Source organism: Ambystoma mexicanum, chromosome 3p (genome assembly GCF_040938575.1).
Source record: "Ambystoma mexicanum isolate Mex_15411 chromosome 3p, UKY_AmexF1_1, whole genome shotgun sequence".
Taxonomy (NCBI): Eukaryota; Metazoa; Chordata; class Amphibia; order Caudata; family Ambystomatidae; genus Ambystoma; species Ambystoma mexicanum.
Genome location: NC_090925.1, coordinates 432,166,357 through 432,192,399, shown reverse-complemented (window position 1 = coordinate 432,192,399; position 26,043 = coordinate 432,166,357). Strand labels below are relative to the sequence as shown.

The window sequence follows — 26,043 nt, the reverse complement described above, 5'->3', positions numbered from 1 at the left end:
ACCCGAAATCGCTGAACTTGCAGGCCTGGCTCCTGCAGCGCTAGAGTTTGGAGGATACGACATACCGGCCGACTGCAGAGAGGTTCTTGCAAAGGCCAGGGCGTCCTCGACTCTTAAATGCTACGGACACAAATGGAAGAGGTTCTCTGTCTGGTGCCACGCACAGAAGATTAACCCTCTACGGATTACGGCTCCCCAAGTTCTGCCGTACCTGCTGATGCTGGCTAAAGCTGGACTGGCACACGCGTCCATCAAGATTCATCTTGCTGCGATCTCCCGATACACCAGAACCACGGGACGGACGTCCTTGTGGTCTCATCGTCTGGTGAAAGAGTTCATGAAGGGACTGTTGAGATCGTTCCCGCCGGTGAAGGCTCCGGCCCCGGCGTGGGAGCTCAACGTGGTGCTGACCAAGCTCATGGGACCTCCGTTCGAGCCTCTGCACTCGGCCCCGTTGAAGTTTCTGTCGTGGAAAACAGCGTTTCTTGTGGCCATCACCTCCGCACGACGGGTGGGAGAGATCCAGGCCCTTTCCTGCAAGGCCCCGTACTTGACTTTTCACGACACGAGGGTAGTGCTCAGGACGCACCCCTCCTTCATGCCCAAGGTACCGTCGGACTTCCATCTCAACGAACCCTTGGTGTTGCCTGTATTCTTCCCGTCGCCTTCGTCGCCGGCTGAGAGGACTTTGCACTCGCTGGATGTGGCTAGAGCGCTGAAGTTCTACGTGGACCGCACGAAGTGTTTTCGGAAGACGTCACAACTCTTTGTGAACTTTGGACCTGTCAATCAGGGGAAGGCTCTCTCGAAGGCTTCCATTTCCAGATGGCTCTCCGGCTGTATCAGGTACTGTCATCGGTTGGCAAACCGACCGCTGCCCGGCCGTCCGAGAGCCCATTCCACCAGAGCGATCGCAGCTACCACGGCGTTCCTTTCTGGTGTGCCCCTGCTGGACATATGCAGGGCTGCTACGTGGAGGTCGACGCACACCTTCACGAAGTTCTACTGCGTCGATCGGGATTCCAGGGAGGAGTCCAGGGTCGGCCAAGCAGTGCTGCGCAACCTGTTCGCCTGAGGTGAGCCTGGTGAGGAGGTAAGATGCTTAATGTTGAGTTTGATGCAATGCTTAATGTTGAGCCTTTGCCACCTCCCGTGGTTGTGCATGTGTGTACTGCTATGTATTCTTTATTCATGAGCATGTGAATCCATGCCAGACCCCATGCTGGAGAAGGAACAAGTTACTTACCTGTAACTGTTGTTCTCCAGCATGGGTCTGGCATGGATTCACATGCGAACCCTCCCGCCTACCCCTCTGCGGCTCTTCACTTGGTCATACTGCCACTTCACGTGCTTCCAAATCTGAAGATGGCTGCCGGAGGCGGTGCTTAGGTAGAGGGCAGTCATTGGCTGTGGTCAGTATGACGCAGAGACCAGTGATTGGTTATTACTACGAAAGACAGATCAGAAACGAAACTGATACTGGTTTTTTCTTTACCGAGGATTCCCAGCCTGACGACGGGGAATATTCATGAGCATGTGAATCCATGCCAGACCCATGCTGGAGAACAACAGTTACAGGTAAGTAACTTGTTCCATCTTGAGTAAGTGGGCCTGCAGCGTTCCTTCATTGCTAGTTATGACCTATTTTTAAAAGGTTGGTTGTATTGGGGGTCTCAATTAGGATGGCTTTGGATATTAGGAATGTGGTTTATTCGGTTTGCGGTCTCAATGAGGTAGTCACAGGATCAGATGGCTATTCTGTTTAGACTGGTGTATCGATGGATGAATGAGATGAACTGGTGCATCATTAAAAGATAGTGTTTTACTGAATTTTTTCCATTTTCTTTTTTTCTTTTCTTTCTGTGTTTTGTTATTTACACTCCTACGCTTCATTGCATTAATTGCGCTAAATGACTTACCATGGCTTGCATTTGAATTTGTGACAACACTACGATGATGGGCGACGTACTAGCCATGTTTGTTTCATACATTTTAACATGTACACCGATGGGTGGGTCGATATACAATTAGTTGCCATTCTGTTATTTTCCTTTTCAAAACTCTGCATCGTGACGCACTGTTTCAATGTATTGTTCACATTGATCCAATTTTTCATACAAATGTTGCTGTTTTGATTGAGGGTCCGGGGCCCTGTTATAATCTCGTTGCATTGTCATTTGTTAAATTTCAAGACATTTCCCTGACATTTCCCTGACAAATGTCCGAAATACATTGGCATACTGGCTAATTGCCTCGATTATTAGTTGATTAAAGAACACGTTTGACTTCTTTAACTACAAGTGAATGTTGTTTTACTTCTTCAATATTGATTAGCAAAACTACACTTATGCAACACACATGAAGGAATGTTCTCTAGTCTTTAGACTAGAGGGAGTGCAGCCCTCATGGTTGGCTTTTTAGCCAGGGCGGATTGTATGTATGTTAGTGCCCAGTGTGCAGGCACCATTAAGAGGGTACGCACCCCATGCGTATTGACTTTATCACTACTTGGTGAATGGAATGAGTGTTACTGAACTACAGCGGTGTCTGCTCACTCCTGTGCTTGTGTGTAACTGTTAATATATTCCCAGCACCTTCTCTTTCCTGATATGAAAATGTCAAGGCAAGGTCTATTTTGCTTGTGCACAGAATATCAGATAACTGTTTCAAATGATATATTTGACTGGTCTCTTTGAAGTTCATCCATTAATCTGGCAGTAACCACAAGTTTAATGTGAAAAAACTGTTTCAGCATGGTTGATCTCAGTAGCTCTTTGTGTCCTCTGACTTGTGATGTTACCCCAAGCAGCAACAGGAATATGTCCTGGCCTGTTCTTTTTTGAGTTTTAAATAATGCACAATGTAATTCGAATGTGAAGAACATGCAATGCAGAATAAAAAGGACCTTAAATTCTACTTTTTTTGCTAGGACATTGTACATTATTTTAGTTAACATGAAACCTCTGCAAAATACGATCATTTAAAACAAATGGCAGCTTTATAATAGACAATTAGATTTTCCTTGAGGTCTTAAAGCTCTGAACATTTGTCCTTAAGCTTACTGAATTCTCTGTAAGTTCACTCCAAGGTTCTGGGCCTTTTCTTAGGCGCTAATAAGCCAGCCTCTAAATTCAGTAAAAAAAAAAACAACCTGGAAATAGTTGAGGCATCGTTCTTTTCAAAACAGTGAGCAAGATGTGAAATCCAACAGGAGGCATCATTTGTGATTGATTCCTCTTGCTCTTTGAATTCTTTATTTTAGGTAATTACTCTGACGGGTCCCACTTTCCCTACAGATCTGCTTTCTCCAGATTTCTTTATTGCCTCCTACCTACTCCTTCAGGCTGGCACGTGTGGCGTCCGAGGCTCCCATGATGCCTAAGTGGATCTGGCATGAAGCCTTGTCACCCCTTGGAGAAAGTTTAATGTTTTTTAGTTCCAGTCTGAGTCTGCAGCTTTTTGAATAGACGAGCAATTTAAGAGAAAAGCATACTTTCTGCCTAAGAAATAACTTTTCTAAAGGTACATTTGTCTATTTGTGTCAGCAACAAGAGAGTATTGTTACTGGATTGCTTGGTGAACAATGCAGATTTCAGGCATTACTTAAATTCTCAGCAATTGTGCAGAAGCTTTATTAATTTCTTATTTGTAAGACACCCACTATGAGCACAGTCACTTATTTGTGTCCCCAAGGATGGGTGGTTGAGGGCACCGAATCACATTGTTTGCAGTACTTGACATATTCTGGGTCAGTTATGGGCAGGTGGGTGGGAACATGCAAAGGAAAGATAGTTGAAAGTGTGTAATGAAAATAAAAACTCTGCCACAAAGTTCAGGGGGGGCAATGAAGTGACATGTATAGAAAATGATTAGGTAAATCATATATCCGCAATGTATTCCTCATTGATTACCAAGAGACGTAACGTGTAGTGATCAGAAATCAAAGTCTCTTTAAACAAGATCTATAGTCTTTTCTTGAGAAGCAAGTGGTTATCTATAGACCTATGGGTGCTTGTCATGCCAGTCCCCTGCATATCTCCTGTCACATCCAAAGTTCTACCATAATAATTATTTTTCTTGAGAGCCTGTGAAGGCATTATGACGTAGACACGGACAACTGAATTAAGATTTGGCCTAGAAACTTGTATTCAAAAGAAAAGAAGGTTAGAAAAAGGCTTACCTAACTTGCCCTATGCTAAGGAGCGATTTCCCTACCTAAATAACAGTAGGGATAGTCTGTGTCAGGAAGTCCAAGCAAATGCGTGTGTCCAAAACCTATACTTGCCCTCACATCTATTTATTTATAATGTGTAGGGATGTCGGCATCAAAATGAGGTGTTCAAATAAAAGATCTGAGCTTCTTCCAGCTCTTGGTTTTCAAAGGATTTCTTTTCCTTAAGGTTCATATAGTTTACACTGGAAGAAGGGGTTCCCTTCCCCAAGCTTTCAAGTCTTTCAACAATTCCAAAACACATTTCCTTAGGATATTTCCTAGCTCTTCGGATTTGGTTACCTTTCACCAATTGCATAGAATTCAGTTCCTTCATTTCGCCTTTTGGCACAGTACAAGTTGCTCGACCCAAGTCGCTGAAGCAAGAGTTTCTCCTAGATGAACGGGCGTACTATGTAGAGCCATGTCCACGGAAAATTGAAACATTGGAAATTAAGTCCAGATAGGAATCCCTCCCTCCGGAACAGCGACACGGCCTGACAGTCCATTATTCGATGCTGTGTTTGCCACATTGACAATTGGCAAGACGTGATCCACTCCTTGAGAATACAGCCGGAAGGTGACTCACGACACCCGCCGGTCTTTAAAAGCAATTGACCCTAACAAAGTAGAAGGCGCCTTGCAATTTATCTCCCAGGAGCATTGAGGATTTGATCCATAGTTGACACTACCGCGATAAAGTATTATTGGAGATTTTTGCCGGAAGACATCTTCCACCTGATGAAGCCATTGGGCTAGGCAATATTCAAGATCTACTCTTATCCCGAAGAAGGTTTAGAAATATTAGGCCAATTGAATAAAACCCATTGTATAACAACCAAAACATATGTAGATGATGTAAATGAGCGTAGGTGCTATTTGACTCAAAATACACACTTACAGTTGATACATGTGTAAGTCAATGATTTATTGATATGTTTAATTTTGGGGGTTGAATTACCCATTTTTGTGTATAGAAGTGATTAGATCATTGGATATGTATGAATGCAAGTTTGAATGTATGGTGGAATCTATTGTATGATGTGTAGTATATACGTATTTATGTGCTCTATGAGAAAATGGTGTTAAGAATTTCAAATATTTTATTGTGAATAAATTTGGGTTTGTAAAATAGTATAGTCAATCTGTTGTGAAAGTCATTCCTCTAACCTCATTTACCAAGGTAAATTTTTTGGATTGTTTACAAAAGATAGCTGTCACTGTAAAAGCACACGTGTGTCACTCCACGGGACAGTCCTATCCTCCTCCCACACGTCAACAAATGCCACACCCAGTTTCAGTTTTTTTGCCTACTGGGCAGGTTAGAATTGCTGCGCTCAGTGGCACTCTGTTTTTTCTGGGCTTTATTCTTGGCTGTTTACTCCCATTTCCGATTTCAATTGGTGTTTGCTTTTTCATCTTGACAGCGTGGTGCCTCCATTTGATGTATGCCATATACTACGGGATTCAAGCAATGCATCTGATGTATGAAGAAGTTCGCGGTGACTGATTCACACAATAGCTGTGCCTGGTGAATATCACCTGCTCGGTACATGCGTGAGGTCTGTGCAACGCCACCTTATGTCCATGTCAAAGCTGGCACTGGTACCAAATTGACAAAGGACTTTGTTGGGGCCAGGAAGGTGGCCAACATTGGTAAGAGCAAAGACCCTTACCTGCAGGTGGGGTATGCGTTTTGGCACCCACCTTTGGCAAAGAGGTAAAGACAGCAACCATAGTTCCCTTGTCTTGACAGCACTGTTTAGGGGGAAACCCTGAGTACCCCCAGATGGTTAAAGAACTGAACATGATGACTCTGTACCAGAGGATCTATTAAAACCTGACAAGAAGGGCTCTTCTGCCTTGGATTTTAAACAAACAGGCAAGATTAGCTCTGGAGAGGTGAGCTTCTACATGGTCGATTTGGTAAAGACTGAACCCCCTGATAGAGTGGCTACATCGGTACCCAAGTTGGCTACAGCAGCAACAATTTCTGAAATGTAGGTGCCGAAGAAAGCCAACAAGGTGTCTCGTCACAGGGACAAGGCTTGTTCTTGATTGATACCTACTTCACCTAAGAGACACTTGAAGAAAACCTGTTTAATGGATAGATGCAAAGAGAATGCTTTGGTACCAATTGACCAACTAGTCAGTGATCCTTATTTCTGACTTTGAGCAATTTGAACCAAAATATTTCATTGTACCACCAGAGGAACTGTTCGGTACTGCGGTTAGGTCAAAGACCCCAGAGATTTTACCTCAATTTTCATCTAAGAATCAGGAAATATCATCTGCGACTACGCAAGAAATACCTCAAGTGTTGTTGACAAGCAAACAGGCTCCTAGACCTGTGCAGTTCAGTATTTACAATCCTTCAAACAATTGTGAGCCTGTAGAATTGTCAGACTGAATAGATTCTTCAGCGTAGGCCACAAGAAGAGCAGAACAAAGCTTCTGCAATGGCGAAAGATAATACTGCAAAGATACTAGAGACTGCGCTGTCAGAACCTTTTCTAGAGGTTTTGGTACAGCAAATAAAAGAAAAGTTTGGGCCTATCTCCAGCTCCTGCTACTCCTGGTGAATGGACCTATGCTCCTTCGAATAAAGAAGAGGGGTCTATTGACACAGATGCAAATTCTAATGTTGAAAACCCATCTATTTCTCCTTCCATATTATTTTTGCAACTTTATCACAAGCCATGCAAGCTCTGGAAATGTTTCTGGTGGACAAACCAGAAGCGTTGAGTGTTTTTGTGAAACTCCATACACAGCACACTAAATCTCTTTTACCGATGCAAACATCAGTTCTAGACCCTCCCCAAGTCATTGGGAAAAACCTCCTTCAGATTTTCAAGTCAAAATCTCTGTATTTTAAGTGTAAAATTCCCATGGAAGAGTTATTACTGATGGGCAATCTACCTGCTCGATCCTTGGAGGTTTTAACAGACTTGTGGTCTAGTAGGAAAAGGGCCTTCACCATCCCCACCTTCAGCATTGGATAAAAATGGTAAGGCATAGGAAATTCAAGTCAAAGAAATCACTATGTCAATGCATCTTTAATGCGGAGACAAATTAATGCAGCCGCATTGCTGTCAGTCTTTAATTTCCTTATTTGGGAAAACTTGGAGAAGTAAACAAAATTTCTTCCGCAGGAGGCTGTGGAGGAGTTTGCCTTCTGGATCTTGGAGGGTAGAGAGGCTGCTCTACAGTAACTTCAAGTTATCTGTGTCTCAAATCTGGGCTTTTTCTAGTTGTTGCTGTCTCTCAAATTTAGGCATTTTTTTCCCACTGCTCGCGTATCTCACATTTAGGTGGTTTTGCCACTTACTGCTGTCTCTCAGATCTAGGCTTTTCTAATTATTGCTGTGTCTCAAGTCCAGGCGTTGTTCTCCCGCTGCTCAGATTTTTCAAATGCAGGTGTTTATCCATGGGTGTAGCCCGTCTGGGTTGGTGAGCCATGTCTCACATTTGGCTCGTCTGTGTTGGTGGGCAGTGTCTTGCATTTTGCCCGTTTGTGTTGGTGACCCAAAATCTTGCATTTAGCCCCTCTGTGCTAGGGAGCAACATCTTGCACGGACAGACCGTGGGGCACAGGAAACATCACCTCTGGAGGAACCTAGCCGGGTGGTAATTGCTGCACACCAGTATGTATGACGGGATGGGATATGAGCCTCAGTCAGAACAGCTGGGGTAGGAAAGGGTACTGCCACTAACTAACCCTACTAAAAAACTCACACTTCTGCATACACCTTCTTAAACTCTGAACTAAAGGCAACCATACCTCTTCAGCACAACAAACCGCACATGCTTCACACCACCACAACGAAACAAACCACACATAGCCTTGCCCAACAGCACATGGTGGCTACCAACCGTAAAACACGCCTACGCTCAATGAACGGTGTCAACTGAACTGAAGCTGCCAGCAGCACATCACAGCTCTCTCGCTCTTTACTCCCACTCAGTCCTACTAACCTACCTGCCTCCCCCCTTGCTTTACAGATCCACCAGGGCGCCAAGAAACCACACAGCTGGCAAACGTGCACGCTATAAGAACCTTCAACATAACATAACATAACAATAAAGGGCTCTACAGCTACCGCCGACAGGGCCATGACTGGAGAGATCTGCATGCACAGGCATGCTTATTTATTGGCTACCTCTCTTCACTAGTATATCCAAGAGAAGGAGCTAGATTTACTGTTTGACAGTAAAACTTTGCTTGATCCGTTGACAGATGAGGTGTTGCAAAAGTGCAAGGCGAGCGTTACTGCTGCAAAGTCGTTGAGCTATATCTCTTCAAGACTACCTTAACATCAACGTTTTAGATCTTTTAAATTCCCCTCAACCGCTAATAATAAACCCAGCCATACTATGCTTCCCTAAAAAAAGATGTACAGACGAATGGTGGAGGCTGTTGCTACACCTTCAACAGCTGCAGCGCAGTATCCTAAGATGTCTGTTTGACTTACACCCTGGGATGTGTGTGTCATCAGGTCCTATATACATCAAAGAATATTCATCCCACACCAGCTGCAAGGATCTCAAAAATATTGGGTCTTAAATATCGTCCGTCTAGGTTATTCTCTGGCCGTTCCTGCTTCTCCACCATCTCCAGAGCTGCTCAGATAGGTTCAAAAACATTTCTCCTTGGCAGCAGTAGAATTGGTTCCAGAAGAAGAAAAAGGACAGGGATTCCATTCCCAATATTTATAATTTCAAAAAAGAATTTCCGTATAAGACCATTCTTGGCTCTAGCGAATTTGAACAAATTCCTTCTAGTGAAGACTTTTCAGGTGATAACAGGGCCTCAGATTCTGACTGCTCTTCAACATGACGACTAGAATCACATCATTGGACCTCCGCTAGGCTTATTTTCTCATCTTGATATTAAAACAACACTGTTAGTACCTGACGTACACAATAGGAAAGAATCCTTACCGATATACTACTCCCTTTTGGTCTAAATTCAGCTCCCGGAGTCTTCACAAAGGAGGTTTCAGCAATGGCTGTCCACCAGGCTGAAAAAGGTCCAATCCCCAGCAGAGTGGTACAGAAGGTGCAATTGACATGCAATGCTGTCGGAGTTGGGCTTCTCGATAAATCTGCCCATATCAAACCTGGTCCCATCACTGATTCAGTTTATTGTAGCTGTGATGGACACCACTCTAAACAAGACCTTCCCTCCTCTAGACAGGGTCTTGACAATCCAATAGGTGATTTCTCTTTTCATAACTCAGAAAACGCTGTCAGTTTGGTGGTTTTTAAAGACTTTTAGGCCTGATGGCATCTTGCATCCATCCAGTTCCTTTCGTGAGACTACGAATGTGGACCAAACAGTGGCACCTCGGCAGCAGCTGGAATCAGATCCTCAGAGCATGGCAATTTCCGTCCCAGATCAATTTCGGAAGTCACTGATTTGGTGGAACCAACTAGAAAGCCTAATGATCGGGTCTCTGTTCCAACCTCTTCAGCCTAAAATTGTGGTGACAACATATACCCTCAGAGTACAGTTGGGCTGCTCATATCATCATTTAACAATGCACGGTCATGGGTCTGACCTGTAGGTAAAAGATCACATAGACGTTTTTGGAGCCGAGAGGCGTTCTCTGTACTCTAAAATGGCAGGTCAAGTGGCACAGCAAGTAGAATGCTCGCTTTGACATCTGTGCAGAGCCTGCTAGCACAGGTTCGAATCCCGGCAGGGCCAAACTCAGCCTTTCATCCTTCCGAGGTCGATAAATGAGCACCACACACCGTGGGTAATAATAAGCAGCGGTCAGATACCCGAGGGTTCGTAGTGCTATATAAAATGCAAAATTATTATTATTTATTCCTACCCTCCATTCAAGGGAAGGTGATGTACATTTTTACGGACAATACTACCACCATGCTTTGGGACTCAATCCTGTCTTCATGTCTTCTGGTGGAACAAATCTGGTATTGGGCCTATAAAACCACCTTTTTCTGATAGCGTCCCATCTGCTGTTGCCTGTGATCAATAGATGCCTTTTTGAATAGACAGCACAATTCCTTTTCCCTATAAAATGAAGCAATTTGATGTCATTTTTAGAGGCTACTTCGATTGTATCCCCTTATTTGCGAACCTCAACCTCAGTGTGATTTAAATGTAGTGTTAGCAGTGTTAATGCACAAACCCTTTGAGCCGAGTGCCTCATGTGAGATTTATTTATAAACCTGGAAAACTGCCTTTTTAGTGGAAGTCTCTGAATTTCACTTGAATCAAGAGATTTTCCTTCCAATTATTCATCCCACACCACATTCCTCTCTGGCTGAAGAGGCCTTATACAATCTGCATGTCTCTATTGGTCTGAAGATTTGTTTAGAGCAAATTAAGCCATTCAGAAAATCGGATCTGTTGTTTGTATCATATTCTGTTTTTTCACCTGGTAATAGGGAGGCTAACGGTCCATCGCCAGGTGAGGTTGTCTCGTATAGCAAATGCATGTAAGCTGAGGGGACTTTCGGTTCTGCAGAGACATCAAGCTCATTCTACCACAGCCAAGGCCGCATAAGTGACCTTGGTTGGGCACAGGGGCGTTGCTAGTGGGTGGCTAAGGGGGCTATAGCCCCTGATCTTTTGGTTGTAGCCCCATATAGAATCTCGGGAGCTACAGCCAAAAGACTAGCTAGCCCCCAGTCCCAACAGTTCTGACATCAGCTTAGCCACAGGTCTTTTCCAGACCTAGCAACATTTCCTTATTATGGAGATTTGTAGAGCTGCCACTTTGGCTACCCTGCTTGCTTTTTGTAAACATTACTCTTTAGATGCAACATCAAGGAGGGATGGCACTTTTGGGCAAGACGTGATTCATATTCTGTTTGCTTGACTCTTAAGTAGATGCTGTCTCCTCCACCATTACTATCATTAAGGCTTTAGTCTGATCCTGACCAGTTGGGAAGGACGGAGAGCAGGGTGACCGAGAAATGAAAATTCACCTTCATGGCGATTCAGATTCTGTTAGTCCTTGCTCTCCCTCCTCCACAACACTCACACAACTATCCCCCAGTAAAGCATATACTGTGCCACAACTGCCAGTCGGGCAAAAGGGGGAAAAACATAAAGGAACTGGGTTTGGTGTTTGGTGATGTCAGGCTGGGACTTGTGGGTGGAGGGAAGCATATGCATAAACGTGTTACAAACTTTTGCACGTTTTTAAATGACTGCTATCTTTCTTAGCCAGCTTTTTCCGACCTGTCTGCAAATACAGGTGGTCCCAACCAGTTGTGAAGGAGGGAATGCAAGGACTAGGAACCTGAATCACCATTTTTCATATACTTATTAAACTTCTGGGAATACCCCCCTACTCAAATGTATTCCTTTCACCAGAGCTCACCCTGCCACCAACCAGGTTTTGCTGGTATGCCTAACGTCTTCTTCCTGGGTTCCTTTTGGAAATAATGTGGTTTACTGCCTGTATCGGTTAAGCAATTCCTTCCACTTAGAAATAAGATAGCCATTCTGGCCTCATTCCAGGTGAGATACCGTCTGTCAGGGATTTGTATGACACGTGACAACATGCAAAGGGAATTTCTGATATGCCTAAATGTAGCATTCATCAACATTCCGCCTACAGTGGTGGCCTGTCTGTGGCATCAGGAGGTACATGTTTGTCTCTGCTTGGAATGGCCATTTAACAGGACTTCCACTGTAGCTTGGTCCATGCAGAGTGTGTGTCTGGCCCATGGACCCTCCATGTAAATGTGATTCTTGTTAAATGTGGGCAAGCTAGGCTTCCAACCATCATATACGCTTAGGTTTATCACATCTGCACTGGACACGAATCCGGACAGATGCATCTCTCCTCCAGAATGGCAAACGAAGAACAGTGTCTCCAGACTACAAAGGTTTTTTTTATAAATGTGTCAACATTGTCAAGTCCCTTAATTATTGATGGTGTGTGGGGCTTATTTAATAGCGTCCTTGTTTTTAGTGGTAGTGTCCTCTTCTCGTCCCCCTTAGTCATATTGGTGTTAGCTCTGCCTCAGCAGGAACGTCTCTTCGCTGTACTGAAGTCAGTGAGCGTTTTCATTGTAGAGGCATCTCCTCAAAGTAGCACGTTTTCTAATCTGCTGAAGGCAGGATAAACCTGAAGCGCTACTTTTCAAGAAACAAAGCTAATAGAGGTAACGTCACTAATCCTGTTCTTTCAGTTCATCAGTGATTTCACTAAACCCTACTAGTTTGTCAATGAATCAGGAATTCTCAAGAAAAACCCTCAATTCAAAGGCATTTTGGCAGCTGGTATACTTGGTGACTAGATGTGAGAAATGTGTCTGTGTCTGTTTCAGAAATCTAGTATACGCAAAGATAACAGTCATAATACTGAAGCCATAAAGGTCCCCATCATTGGTTTTATCAGAAAAGGAAATAGAATGAGCGTAAGACTTTTTAGCATCCGTAAATGTACTGTTTTGTGAGTGGGCACTGTCACTGTGATAGAGCGGAGAAGCCATATTTCAATCTGTCTTTACTCTGCTCCACACTTCTAACAATCCCAGCTCTCCTGTTGCAAAGCAGGTGCATTCTGTTGCGGCAAATTCTGTTTTCTGTTTTTAATGTCTTACAGTGCCCCGAAGCAACCCTAAGGTGGCACATTATTGATATATCAAACAGCTAAACTATTCAGCTGGCTGACGTAAAATATGCTTTATATGTTTATCTGGTGGATTTGTATGGTATATCATTTTGTAATCCTTTTCTAAAGGATAAAGCCTAACTTTGTGAAGTGTAAAAATAAAGATAACTAGTTTGTCGCCTGGGAATGTAAAGAAACCGGTAGCTGTAATCTGTTGTCTAATCTAGTCCCACTTCCTTTGTTTGGGCACTGCTTTATCCTTTTCCTTGCTACATTATTTTAAAACAAATGCCCACCTGATTCCTGCACCTAGCAATCCATTGAGTGATAATTACGAATATAAAAATACATTACTGTTCTATTATTCAACTGCTCTGTGCCACTTGCAGATTTGAGGTTTTTGTTTTTGTCTCTCTTGTTTTATGTGCTTCTGTTGTAATGAGACATTGTATTTCTTTTAGCTACTGATGGAAGTAGTTCGTCTTCTGAGAATGGAATTAAGCCAGCTTCTGATACAGCCACTAAGAGACCGATTTCAGAAGGTGAAAGGAGATCGGAGGTCTACAAATCGATTTTCACATCACACAGCTCAGCAAAACGTGCTAAACCCCCTAATTGGATTACTCAGACGGCAAATTATTACTGAAGGTCGCTGTGGGTTGTGTAGTCAATACAGCCCTCGTAGGAGAAATGGATTGCAAGGTATATGTTCTCATAAAAGGTAGTGTGTAGCATATGGCTTCTGCAGTAAATATACAACTGGCGGTGACAACCGCTCTTCATCTTCCAGCCTACTTTGTTTTAACAGTAATAAAATATTGATACTACAAGCAATGTGTCATGCCTAGTTTTTGCCTTCATTCAAGTTAACTGCACAGGTCCTTTAACTCTTCCCCATAAATAGCTCAACCATTGAAATGTACATCAAGTTCTTCTGATAGTCCGCTAGACAGAAGGGGGAGTCTTCCTGTATAGTTGCATCCATTATTTCTCCTGATGCCCTGTCCACCGCTGCCCTTATCTAGTGATATTTCATGTTTTCATAAGTTCACACGATCAGGTTGTTTCATTTGTCTTCAGGATTTCCCACAATTCTGTTAAATCTAGGTTTGGTCGAGTGACTATGTAGTAGTGCACCATTGTGAAGGAGTGGTATATTGAGCAAAATGTGTAAAAGTATAATGTTCACCTTTTATATTGGATTCTTGGCACTGACAGTTGTCACAGAGGCAAAGGGTACTTTCACTGGGGGTGATTTGCCCTCAGGGGTGATTTCCCTAGGAGTGGGAAACTGCTGTCCTACATCCTTGACACTTTAAAGCAGGGGTCTGCAACTTGCGTCCCTCCAGATGTTAGAGGAAGTATAGGTAGTGAGTGGAAAGTGTGAGAGTGAAAGAAGGGTGACTAAGTAGAAGCTGAGGTGGAGTAGTAGTAGTGTGTAGAAGGGAGCAGGAACATTGAAGAGTAGAGGTAAGTAGTAAGAGTGAGAGACATCAGAGGGACAAAGAACGAGGAAATGGAGGAAGGAGAGAACTTGTGTGGAGTTTTACGCAGGAGAGTAGAGACGTGAGATTTGTAGAGGGACATTTTGTTCTGTATGAATTCTGCTCCTTGGCCGTGGATTGCTCTGTGGGTTATGCAGAGCGTTTTGAAGAAAATGTGTTTGACTGGTAGCCAATGTAGTGTTCTCAGTGCTGGTGTGATGTGTTCTCTTAGTAAGTCTGAGTAGTCGTCTTGCTACTGGGTTCTGTATTCGTTGTAGTTTTTTGATAAGGTAGTGTGGCATTCTGAGAATAGATGCTGTGGCCATAGTCTATTCTTGACATGACGAGCGAAATGACGGCGAGTGGTCTATGTGGTGAAAAAAGGGAGGTATCCTTTTGATTGTGTGTGGGTGAAGAAGCATTTCTTTACTACAGCGTTGACTTGCGGCACAAGTGGTAAGTCATTGTCCATTAATAGTCAGCGATTTTTAACCACTTTGGATGAATCTGGTTGGTTTCCCAATTCAGTAGGCCATGAAATGTGGCAATGGTTCAGCGGGTCATCGGGCACGATCATGATTTCTGTTTTATCCGGGTTGAGTTTAAGGCTGTTGGTACTCATCCAATTGTTTATTTTGAATGGATTGTGTCCTTCCACTTATTCCTCATCTTTGATATTCGATATCCTGCTTCAACTGCTTTTGGAAAAACTTTTCGGCAAAGGCCGCTGTGTGTCGATGCAGTCGACTCGATATCCCTTGAGGGCCTCTGTCTCGAGGATGATGTCATCGAAGGCATATATAGCACGCGCAGCGCCCATTGGCTTCAGTTCCGTTTTTCCACGTAAGCCATTGCTTTGAGAAATACGGCGTGCTTCATTTGTTACTTCGCGATTATATCTTCTTCAAGAAGTGTCGAGATTGTGACTCGAAAATGTCGTTAACCGACCCACACCGTTTGTCTATGATGTCTCGTGGTGGAGCATAAAACCATGGCCTGCTCAAAGTGCCAGTCTATGACCGGAAAGGCCCTGAAGGAGCAAAAAGGGAAATTGGCAGTAGGTAGAAACCCCAAAAAATCTCCATCTACCCCGACCAAAAAACCTTTGACCGACTAGTCGAAAGGCGACTGTCCTCTGAGGAAGAAAATTAAAAGATCAAGATCGAGGAGGGGCTCCCACCACTCCTCGTCGTAGAGGAAGTCAAAAAAGAGGCACCATAGTCATCAGACACCTCCCCTGAGAGGGTATCTTGCCCCACTAAAAACTCCACACCTGCCGAATGGGAAGCATTTGGAGCAGAAATGCTGAAAATATTTCAACAAAACCCACGCCAAGCCACGCTCCTCCTGCGCCTTTCAAGGCGGCCGGTAAGGAAAGGTCTCGAGCCAAATCCGGCGTGCCCCCGAGCCCGAGACGAAGGCCTGATCCTCATTGTGAGCCGTCGAGGCCTCGACAAGTCATCAAAGGATCCTTCGAGCTGGAAACATAAACACAAGTCGATGCCAACCAAGCCCTCGACATCGGCATCACATGCAACGCTAGCTGCGCTATCGACACCAGCTGCGCCACCAGTGCCAGCGATGCCAGCAAAGCCATCGACGCTGAGCACCCCACCTAAACCTATGGCGCCATCGAAGTCAAAAAAGGTTTCAACGACTACTCGAGCGTCAAAACCACAGTTTATCAAACCCTTAATGCCTATAGCTGATAAAACGTATGTTCCTTTACCAAGGAAAGAATATTTTAAGTCTTTCACCTCAATATATGAGAATGAACTCAATGTTCCCAGTTCTCAGGAAAGATGTCAGACCTACTTCAGGTTCCAAGCAGGGTTGCACAGGACCTTCTGTGGTGGGCCTGCGAGGACAACATTCTGAAGGGAAAACCCTTTTGGCAAACCATGGCCGGAGATAACAGTAGTGACGGACGCCCCACTCACGTGGAGGGGAGCCCACACCAACTATCTATCAGCGGTCGTTGGTCTCCAAACTATATATCAATCTTTTGGAGCTGAGGGCAATCAGACTAGCGCTGAAGGCCTTTCTGCCCTCTGTGCGGGGAAAGAATGTCCTGATAATGATGGACAACACAGTGGCCATGTACTACCTCAACAAAAGAGGAGGTGTAGGGTCACTAGCACTGTGCAGAGAGGCAATGCAGCTCTGGTACTGGGCAATTCAAGAAGGAATATCTCTATCGTCAGTTCACCTAGCTGGAGAACAGAACACAGCAGCCGATGCTCTGAGCAGGCATAGCACAGTCTCCCACGAGTGGGAACTAGCTCAGGAAGTCCTTCAAGAGATCTTCACATTTTGGGAACCCCTCAAGTGTATCTGTTCGTGACCAGTGTCAACCAAAAGTGTGAACTGCATTGCTCAAGGGAATTTCCCCCAAGAGGAGCTCCAGAAGACACATTCGGAACGGACTGGGAATATCCACTCCTGTACGCATTTCCTCCTGTCCCCGTCATTCCTCACGTGATCAGGATGTTGAGAAAGTTTGGGAAACGCATAATCCCAATTGCCCCAGATTGGGCCAGGAGGACGTGGTATCCGGACCTTCTGGACATGTCCATCTGCCCGCCAATATGTCTTCCAATAAGAGAGGACCTTCTCTCGAGGGAGGAGGGTCGGGTACTCTATCCAGAGGTCCAGACATTCAGCCTCCACGTATGGTTTCTGAGAGGCTAATACACAAGGATTGGGACCTCCTGGATGATGTAATGGAGATTTTGCTTTCGCCCAGAAGGCCAGCAACAAAGTCATTGTTCCGTTGCCGTTGGAACAAATTATGCAAATGGTGCAAAGACGAGAATGTAGACCCTTTTCTGTGCAAAAAAATGCGCTTGTCCCCAGACTCGCTGCTTTCCTTCCCAACACTAACTCCGACACCCAGCTCGCCCTGACCCCAGATTGGCCTTCTCTCCCTGCCCTGCACTGTGTATTCAGCGTTGCACCCAGCTAGCTTCCCACTTCACCAGAGCTGCAGGTGAGCCACATCTTTGGAAAAAAGACCCTGCTGGGCCTTTATTTGTTTTGCCCACTTGAAACCCCTGCCCAGCCTACACACTGCGCTTGTCCCTGGACTCTCTGCTTTCCTTCCCAACCCTAATTCCCGCCTCCCAGCCTGACCCCCGATTGGCCTTCTCTCCCTGCCCGGCACGGTGTATTCACTGTTGCACCCAGCTCGCTTCCCACTCCACCGGAGCTGCAGGTGAGCCACATTTTTGGAAAAAAGACACTCCTGGGCTTTTATTTGTTTTGCCCATTGCCCACTTGAAGCCTCTGCCCAGGCCCCCCACACAGTGCTTGTCTCCATCCTCGCTGCTTTCCTTCCCAGCCCTAACTCCCGCCTCCCAGCCCACCCCTGGCCCTCCCACCTCCCAGTCCGCCCCGACCCCTGATTGGCCGTCTCTCCCTGTCCTGCACGGTGTATTCACTGTTGCACCCAGCTGGCTTTGCACTTCACCAGAGCTGCTGGTGAGCCACATCTTTGGAAAAAAGCCCTCCTGGGCCTTTGTTTATTTGTTTTGCCCACTTGAAGCCCATGCCGAGGCCCACACACTGCGCTTGTCCCCGGACTCTCTGCTTTCCTTCTCAACCGTAACTGCCGCCTCACAGCCCGCCTCTGGCCCCTGATTGGCCGTTTAGGTCCTTTTTACCAGCCTCCCCAGGGCAGCCCTCTGCCTGTGCAGCCCCTATGGCTAAGGGCCCTGAGGCAAAGGGCGGCTCCTACTGGAGTGGCTCCCGGTTGTGTCTACAGGTGTCAGCAGGGAAAGCCGATGGCCAGCCGGCAACCAGCAGCTACTAGTAAGGTAGGAGTGGGACAATATTATAATTAGCATCCTCTGCCGTGCTCTCACCCACTATAACAGGACTCTCAAACCTAGTTGTGTTTTTATCTTTTACTCAAACTGCATTGTGAAATGTAGGCCTCCCTCCCACTATACAGGACTCTGAAATCTAGTTGCGTTACCTGGTTCTCAAACTGCATTGTGAAACGTAGGCCTCTCTCCCACTACACAGGATTCTCAAATCTAGTTGTGTTCGATCTCGTACTCAAAACGCACTGTGAAAGTTGGGCCTCAACCACCCAACACAGGCAACTAGGTGCCATGTCACTCACAGGCCACAACAGAGCAGCATGCAGGCGCACCACTAGGGCCAATGAGACCCACTGCAGTCACTCCCTACCTCCACCATCACACAGCCCACCCCCCTTCCACAGCGCTCCTTCAACGGGCATCCCTCTCCCCCCTCGTTTCCCCCACCCTCAACACTCCTTCCCCCCCTCAACCTGTCACACTCTCCCCCACCCGCAGATCCCGCTCTGCACAACTAAGAGCAGCAAGATGGAGAGACGGATTAGAGAATATCGTCCCACGTAACACACCAGAGAATGCAGTGAGAAACCTATTATACCCATCACACTCCAATCATGCCAGCATCCAACCCCCGACACCTCCCGCTTACACTTTTGCCAATCAACTACACATCACCTGCAACTCCCACTTCCCCAGCCTTTGTGGAGCAAGAGAAGCTCTAGCCAATACCCCTATCACCAGAGAACCACCCACTCTCTCCTACACACCCATGACTGCTCATAATGCAAGGAAAGGGCAAGACTACAGGCACCAAATGCCCCCGTAGCTTTGCCCATCCTCCGACACAGTTCGCAACCACTGCCACTGCAGTATAGGAGCGAAATCTCACTGCCCTCTCCAAACCCAATCCTAGCTCCCTTCCCCTCCAACCCCTTTCCCCCACACCAATTGCTCCCTCATCTCCACATTCCACATGCCACCTTGTTACTCCCCCCACACTTCCAGTCCCCTCATCAGACCCCGCTGTGCCCCCCCAAACCTACCCGCCCGCTACCCACAAAGGCATCCCACCAAATATCTTGCACCCTCATCAATGCCAGGTTAGTTTCCAAAAATAAACTCCACATCTATGACCTCATCACGGAAGAAAACCCAGACATCCTATTCATTACTGAGACCTGGTTCTTTGATGACTATGGACCCTTGCGCACGAGACCTTCCCACCTGGTTACACTCTTACTGTCTGGAACAGATCACGAAGGGGAGGGGGGCTTGCAATGCTACACACAGAACAATTCAAGCTAATAACCAAGGACACCTCTGCCAGCACCACAGACTAAGAATCCCTCCTGGTAAAACTCCAACTCACACCATCCACCTCACACAGCTTCCTACTCTTCTATAGACCCCCCGGCTTTAACAAAAACTTTGCAGACGCATTTGGTGAAGCACTGGCCACCAACATCGTCCTACACCCAGCCCTCACCATCCAAGGAGACTTCAACATATGGTTCAACTCCCCCTCGAACTCTCTGACCAGGTCACTCACTCAGACAGTGTAGAACCACTCAACCTGAAACACTGCACCTCCACTCACACAAGATGCCACACCCTTGACGCGATATTCAGCACCAAACACATATCTACCCAGCTCCCGCACCCCTCGTCATGGACCGATCACTCAGCACTGTGTTTCACCATACCACTGAAAACTGTGGTCAGCTGCCAAGGCCCCACTCGACCACCACCAACCCCCTCTACTTTCCGACAATGGAACAAAGTGGTAATCACTCCAGATCTTGAATTCCCACTCTGCTTATCCCTCAACTCACTCTTCTTTGCGGAAGGACCCCCAGAAATAGATTCCTTCGACCTCCAGCTTACAGATGCGCTCACGATCCTCACCCCATCAAAATGTACCTTGCAGAGATCTGGTCCAATGCTGAGGGGGTTCACCCCAAATCTCAAACCACTAAAAACTCACAAGCACCGTCTCGAACGGGGCAGGAGAGCCGAACCGTCAGCCCAGAACAAAACCACCCTAGCAAGGACAACCAGAATTTACAGATAGGAAGTCAGAAAAAGCAAGAAATTATTCGATGGGAACCGAATCAAAAATGCTCGCAACCCAAGTAAGGACCTACATAAAATCATAGCAGAATTCAAATCCTCCCCATGCTCGCGCCTGTCCACTCCAAGCTCCCAAGCCCAATGTGACACCCTCTCCCTCCACTTCTACAATGCCGCCAACATAAAACACACCACCATCATCGCTAAACTAAAACTCTTACCACCACCCCCCACTCGCCCACAGTCCTCTGCCCAAAATCCCCCACAATCACATTTTCTTTTGACCCATTCTCTCCCAACACACACCAAGAATTCCTCTCGCTTGTAGCAGTCAGTGCCCGTCAGGCTCCCCTGAAGACCCGTGCTCATCCTCAATGCTAAAAAAAAATACTAACCTCCACCTGTGCAGGTAACGTTGCATGCCCAATCCTTACTCACTCACATCAGGATCTTCCCCGAAAGCCCTAAAAGCATCCTACATCAAACCCATTTTCAAAAAACCAACTCTTGAGCCACTCCTCCCCCAAAGCTACCATCCTATATCCAATACATGTTTCATCGCGAAACTGATTGACCGAGCGGCTTTCAAACAGCTTGGCCAATTTGCTGAAGCCAACAACCTCCTTGACTCAGCGCAATCAGGCATCAGACCACTAAGGGGAATAGAATCTTCCCTAGTCTCTTTCTGGGACGACCTAAAAAGAACAGCTGATGCAGATGGTTGCACGGTGCTCATCCTGCTAGACCTAACCACAGTCTTCGATACCATCAATCACTTGATTCTATTCGTCAGACTAAAAACACTAGGAATCAAAAGTACAGCTCTTTCGTGGATCTCATCCTTTATCTCAAATCGGTCGCAAATCATGCACCTCGACCAGTTCACATACATATCACGACCAGTATGTAAAGGTGTCCCCCAAGGAGCCTCCACATCACCCCTAATCTTCAACTTCTACATACAACCCATTCCCTCAATCATCCACTCGTAAAACCTTACCTGCTATAACTATGCAGATGATACCCAGATCATTCGCAAAATCCCAAATCCTGAAGGCTCTGGAAGCCCGGAGCTGTCATCGTGCCTCTCTGACATTGACCACTGGATGACAACCAACCACCTCATTCTCAACCCTGGGAAAACCAAAATCCTAGTCTGCGGGAAAACATCGCTCCTCCCCCAACCAATCCTGTGTCCCAAACCACTAAGACATACACCGGAACCCTCTAATGTGGTATAAAATCTTGGATACGAGTTGGACTCAAACTTATCCCTCACCCAACACACCACCAGCGTATCCAAAATCTGCTTCTTCCACCTACGGATTCTGTCGGATTTTCGCCTACCTCACCTATCACCACCGTTTCTCGGGCATCAACTCCATCATCCTGTCCCACCTAGACAACGCAAACTGCCTCTACCTAGGAGCCCCGGCATCCCAACTAAGGAAACCCCAAAGAATCCAAAACGTAGCAGCAGTCCTGCTCATTAATCTGCCTGTCAGAGAACACATCAGTATCACCCTGAGTCCTCCACTGGCTCCCTATTGCTCGACACACCACCTTCAAAGCCATCTGTATCACCCACCGCGCAGTCCACAACACCGGCCTGGAATTCCTTCGTGACAAAATTGTCCCCTACTGACCTTCCAGGAACCTCAGATCGCGCACAGCATTTCGCTTCGTGATCCCACCCCTCAGCTCCACAACGCTTGGCGGTACCTCCTTCTCCGTCCAAGCGCCAATCATCTGGAATTCCCTTACCCTACACATTAGCAACATGGAAAACCACCTGAAATTCAGGAAGGCCCTTAAAACCGGGCTCTTCCCAATACTCTCCTAATCCATTGCACCCTAGAATACACCATTAATAAACTCCCCTGCAGCAATCACAACACATGGCCTGGCAGCTCTTTCAGGGGTTTTTACCTGGCACACCTCCACCAATTGTTCAACAACACTGCCAGCTGACAAGTACTCCAGGTAAGCCAGCAGCCTTCGCTGTGGCACACCTGCAACATCCTGACCGCGCCCGCCGGTCCACATGAGAGACCATGAACAATGAGATAAGTAGCACAGGCTAGCACACACCCATCACTAAGGAATCACTGCGATTGTCAACCAGCATCGCTCCCTCAGGGAATTCTCAATACTAGCAATCGCCCACTGCAAATGTACTCCCAAATCTTGGTATAGAAAACCGTTGATGGCTGTTATATTACGGAAACCTACTGTACTATATGCTGACACCTACATCCTTGTGAAGCCTAGACCCCCGCCCCACCATACAGGACTCTCAAATCCAGGTGTAGCCTCTTTCTCTGTTTGTAGCCTCCTTCTTTGTTTATTTTACGAGGCGGCATACTGCATTGGAAACCTAGGCCTCTCTCCCACTATACAGGATTCTCAGATCTAGGTGTAGCCTCTGTCTTTGTTTAATAAATGCTGCTACATTGTGAAACGTAGGCGCATTGGTATAGGACTCCCAACTCTAGACCTGGATAAATATCGCCCCAACCGAACAATCTCACAGTTTACGGTATGTATACCTCACACCACTAGTGTGGACACAGGCCGCAGGCACTGCCAAGCATCCATGCATGATAGAATACGGCTTTGGCTATGCACATCCGGTTTAGCATCACACACAGCCGCCCAGACTGAAACACCTGAGGTACCTCAACAACTCTGCCACTAGCATACAGCGACTACCACCCGAAAGGAACCCAGTATACCTGGCCTTGCATAGAATCTCTCAACAATAGCAATCTATCTAGAACCCTCAGCAGAACCCACCCATGTGCCTGACCTCTCTCTTGGGGCTGCTTAGTCGAGGCTTGCCAGCCACCCAAGTCTTATCACGGCAACATGCACACATGCATCTCCTAAACTCAACTCCCTAGAATTTCCAACCACATCGACTACGGTCATCAAGGGCGTTCCAACTGAGAATAAAGCGCATTGAGGCCACACAAGTGGGGAAAGAGCACTATATAAATAACCAAATACAATACAATAGAAAACACCTGAGGTGTTATCGTTTCTACTATCATTAGCCAATTTGGGGCTCCAGGTTGGAACTATTAAAGGCTATTTATCTGCGCTATTCATCTTTAAGCGCTTGTCAGAAGAATGTTCATATTTCAAAATTCCACTGGTGACACAATTTCTAAAGAGGCTTACTAATGTGTTCCACCCCATCTCCCTTCCAGGTTTTCCAGTTTGGGACCTTAAACTGGTACTAAAATGTCTAATGTGTGCACTGTTTGAACCTTTACACTCATGTCCATTAAGGTTGTTAACTTTTAAAGCCATTCTATTGGTAGCTTTAACCTCAGCCGATAGTGAGTGAATTGCAGGCACTTTCATCCAAGCCACCTTTTACTATTTACTATCTTCCATAATGATATGGTGGTTCTGAGGGTTAAGCCTGCGTTTTTACCCAAAATCATTTCTGATTTTCACTTAGGGCAGAAGATCGTTTTACCTTCTTTCTATCCGCCACCTCATCCTGGCAAGGAGGAGGAGAGATTACATAGGTTGGACCCACGCAGAGCTCTGAGCTTTTACATATCTATGCTATCAAAACTTCATATTGATGATCAGCTTTTCATTGGCTATACAAGCCACAAGCTGGGTCAGGCTGTTACCAAACATACCTTATCCAGGTGGATCATTCTGGCAATTTCGGAATTTTAGACTGGCAGGCACGGATCCAAATGAAGGATTAAGGGCCCATTCCACCAGGGGCATGGCTACATCTACAGCCCTGCAAGGGGGTGTACCGATTAAAAGTATTTGTGAGGCAGCAATGTGGTCTACTATTCACACTTTCACAAAAATTACTGCCTGAAGTCTTCCCTTGGCCAGGATGGAAGCTTTGGGAAAGCAGTCCTGTATTTGGTTCAAGAAAACCATTAAAAATTAAATTCTTACTCCCTCCACCAAATCTAATACCGCTTTTGGAGTCTTATCAAAGATGAGGAATACATGGGTGGACACAATCCATTTGAAGGACAAGTTACCTGCCACTGGTAACGTTCTTTGTACTGGATGTTCCTCCCACGTATTCCTCATCGTCCTTCCAACCTATCCCACGGTACAATTTCCTATGCTATTACAGCTTTCGCTCCTTCAAAGTTGGGTACGGTCAATCCCGTGGTTATGCAGGGATTTCTACTGTAAGAAAAACAGAACTGAAGCCAATGTGCGCTGCGCGTGCTATATATGCCTTTGATGACATCATCCTCGAGGCGGAGGCCCTCGAGGGGATATCGAGTCGACTGCATCGACGCACAGCGCCCTCTGACGAAAATCTTTTCCAAAGCAGCTTGCTCTGGATATCGAATATCAAAGCTGAGGAACACATGGAAGGAATATACATTCGAAAGAAGGTTACCAGGGGTGGTAAGTAACTTGTTCTTCTGTTAGGCAGTTGGTAAGGGTTGGGTTTTGTTCTTCGCTAGCGTTGATTTAGTAGACGATTTGTGTGCGTCTGCGTGATTGTAGCAGTTGAGGCAGTGTCTTGTGATGGTAGGGGTCATGCGTTTGGTGAATTGTACTGGTGAGAGGGATGAGCCTTGTGGGACTCCATAAGTTGTGATGTGTTGGGTTTGGTTTGAAGGGGGTTGCCAATTTGCTTTTCTTTCATGAAGGATTTTAGCCAAAGTAACGCTGTGTTGCTGATTTCTATATCTTTGACTCTTTTGATGAGTGTTTCGTGGTGGGCTGTGTCGAAGGCTGCTGATAGGTCAAGTAGTATTAGTGCCGATTTGACATTGGAGTGTCTGTTGGTTTTAAGATCATCCCATATTGATATTAATGCTGTTTAAGTTCCTCTCATGGGTCTGAAATCGACTTGTGCCTGTTCTAGTATCCCATTGTTTTCTACACGTTCCAGGGCTTGTTCGTAAGTGTAGCTTTCTATGAGTTTCGCCGGGCTTGAGATGTTTGAGATTGATCAGTAGTTGGTTAGGTCTTCAGTGTTTCCTGGCGGGTCTTTAAGGAGTGGCTTGATGTATGCTGATTTTAAAGGCTTGTGGTACAGTTCCTGTTGCTAGCGAGAGGTTGAAGAGGTTGAGGAAATACTCGGGTGTTTTCTTGTTGAGAATAGTGTCATGATGCCTACCCCCAGGCATCCGGACCAAGCCCATCAGCCCCGGGAGCAGGCATCTAGACATTTAGTAAAACCTCAGCAGCCCCGGCTAGGGGCTATCTGGGTTCAGTCCTGGCGCCTTAGGCGCCAGGCTCATAGTCATTACTTACCTCAGGCAGACCATGCTGCAAATTACTCCAATCCAACATGAAGCCTGAAAGGGACTATTTTACTACAGGGACTATTTTTTACTTAGGTGTGGTTCTAGGGACTTCTTACCTGGGACTACTTTTGAGGCTATTTAAACCACACCCGACCAGCAACACACGCTTCGCGTTATTCTGCATCCAGCAGCGTAACGCTCACCGTGCCTGCAAGTCAGCTTCCAGACCTCTGCCACGCCCGTCCTGAATCCGGACTCCTAGAGAGGAAGGAAAGTAGAGGCAAGGTTAGAAAACAAACTTTATTCCAGTTTCTCACCTGATTCCGGAACCATCACGTCTCAGCACCTGGAAAGGACATTCTTTCTACACGCGTCACACCGCCAGATGCAGCGCCGCACCATACTCACCAGTCCTCACAGCACCTTTCAATCCGGTGCTGCCTCCATCATTTCTTCGCCAGGCTCTGGTTTCTGGGGACAAAAGAAATAACCAGGTGAGCCGAGAGAGCCAACAAATACAATCTCTTACCACCATAGACTTACCTGATTTACCACCGGAGGCATTATTCTTTAACTCTTCACACCTTCAAGTGCTGC

The 26,043-nt window shown here is 46.1% G+C and overlaps 1 protein-coding gene across 1 annotated transcript in view; it reads left to right on the top strand.

Annotated features, from left to right (window-relative positions):
* RTF2 (replication termination factor 2) overlaps positions 1-13,640 on the top strand; it is a 766,115-nt gene extending 752,475 nt beyond the window's left edge. The window contains exon 9 of the mRNA XM_069651115.1: positions 13,272-13,640. Coding sequence (XP_069507216.1) covers positions 13,272-13,456 — 185 coding nt within the window. The 3' untranslated portion in view covers positions 13,457-13,640. The remainder of the gene's footprint in view (positions 1-13,271) is intronic.
* Positions 13,641-26,043: the final 12,403 nt, after the last annotated feature.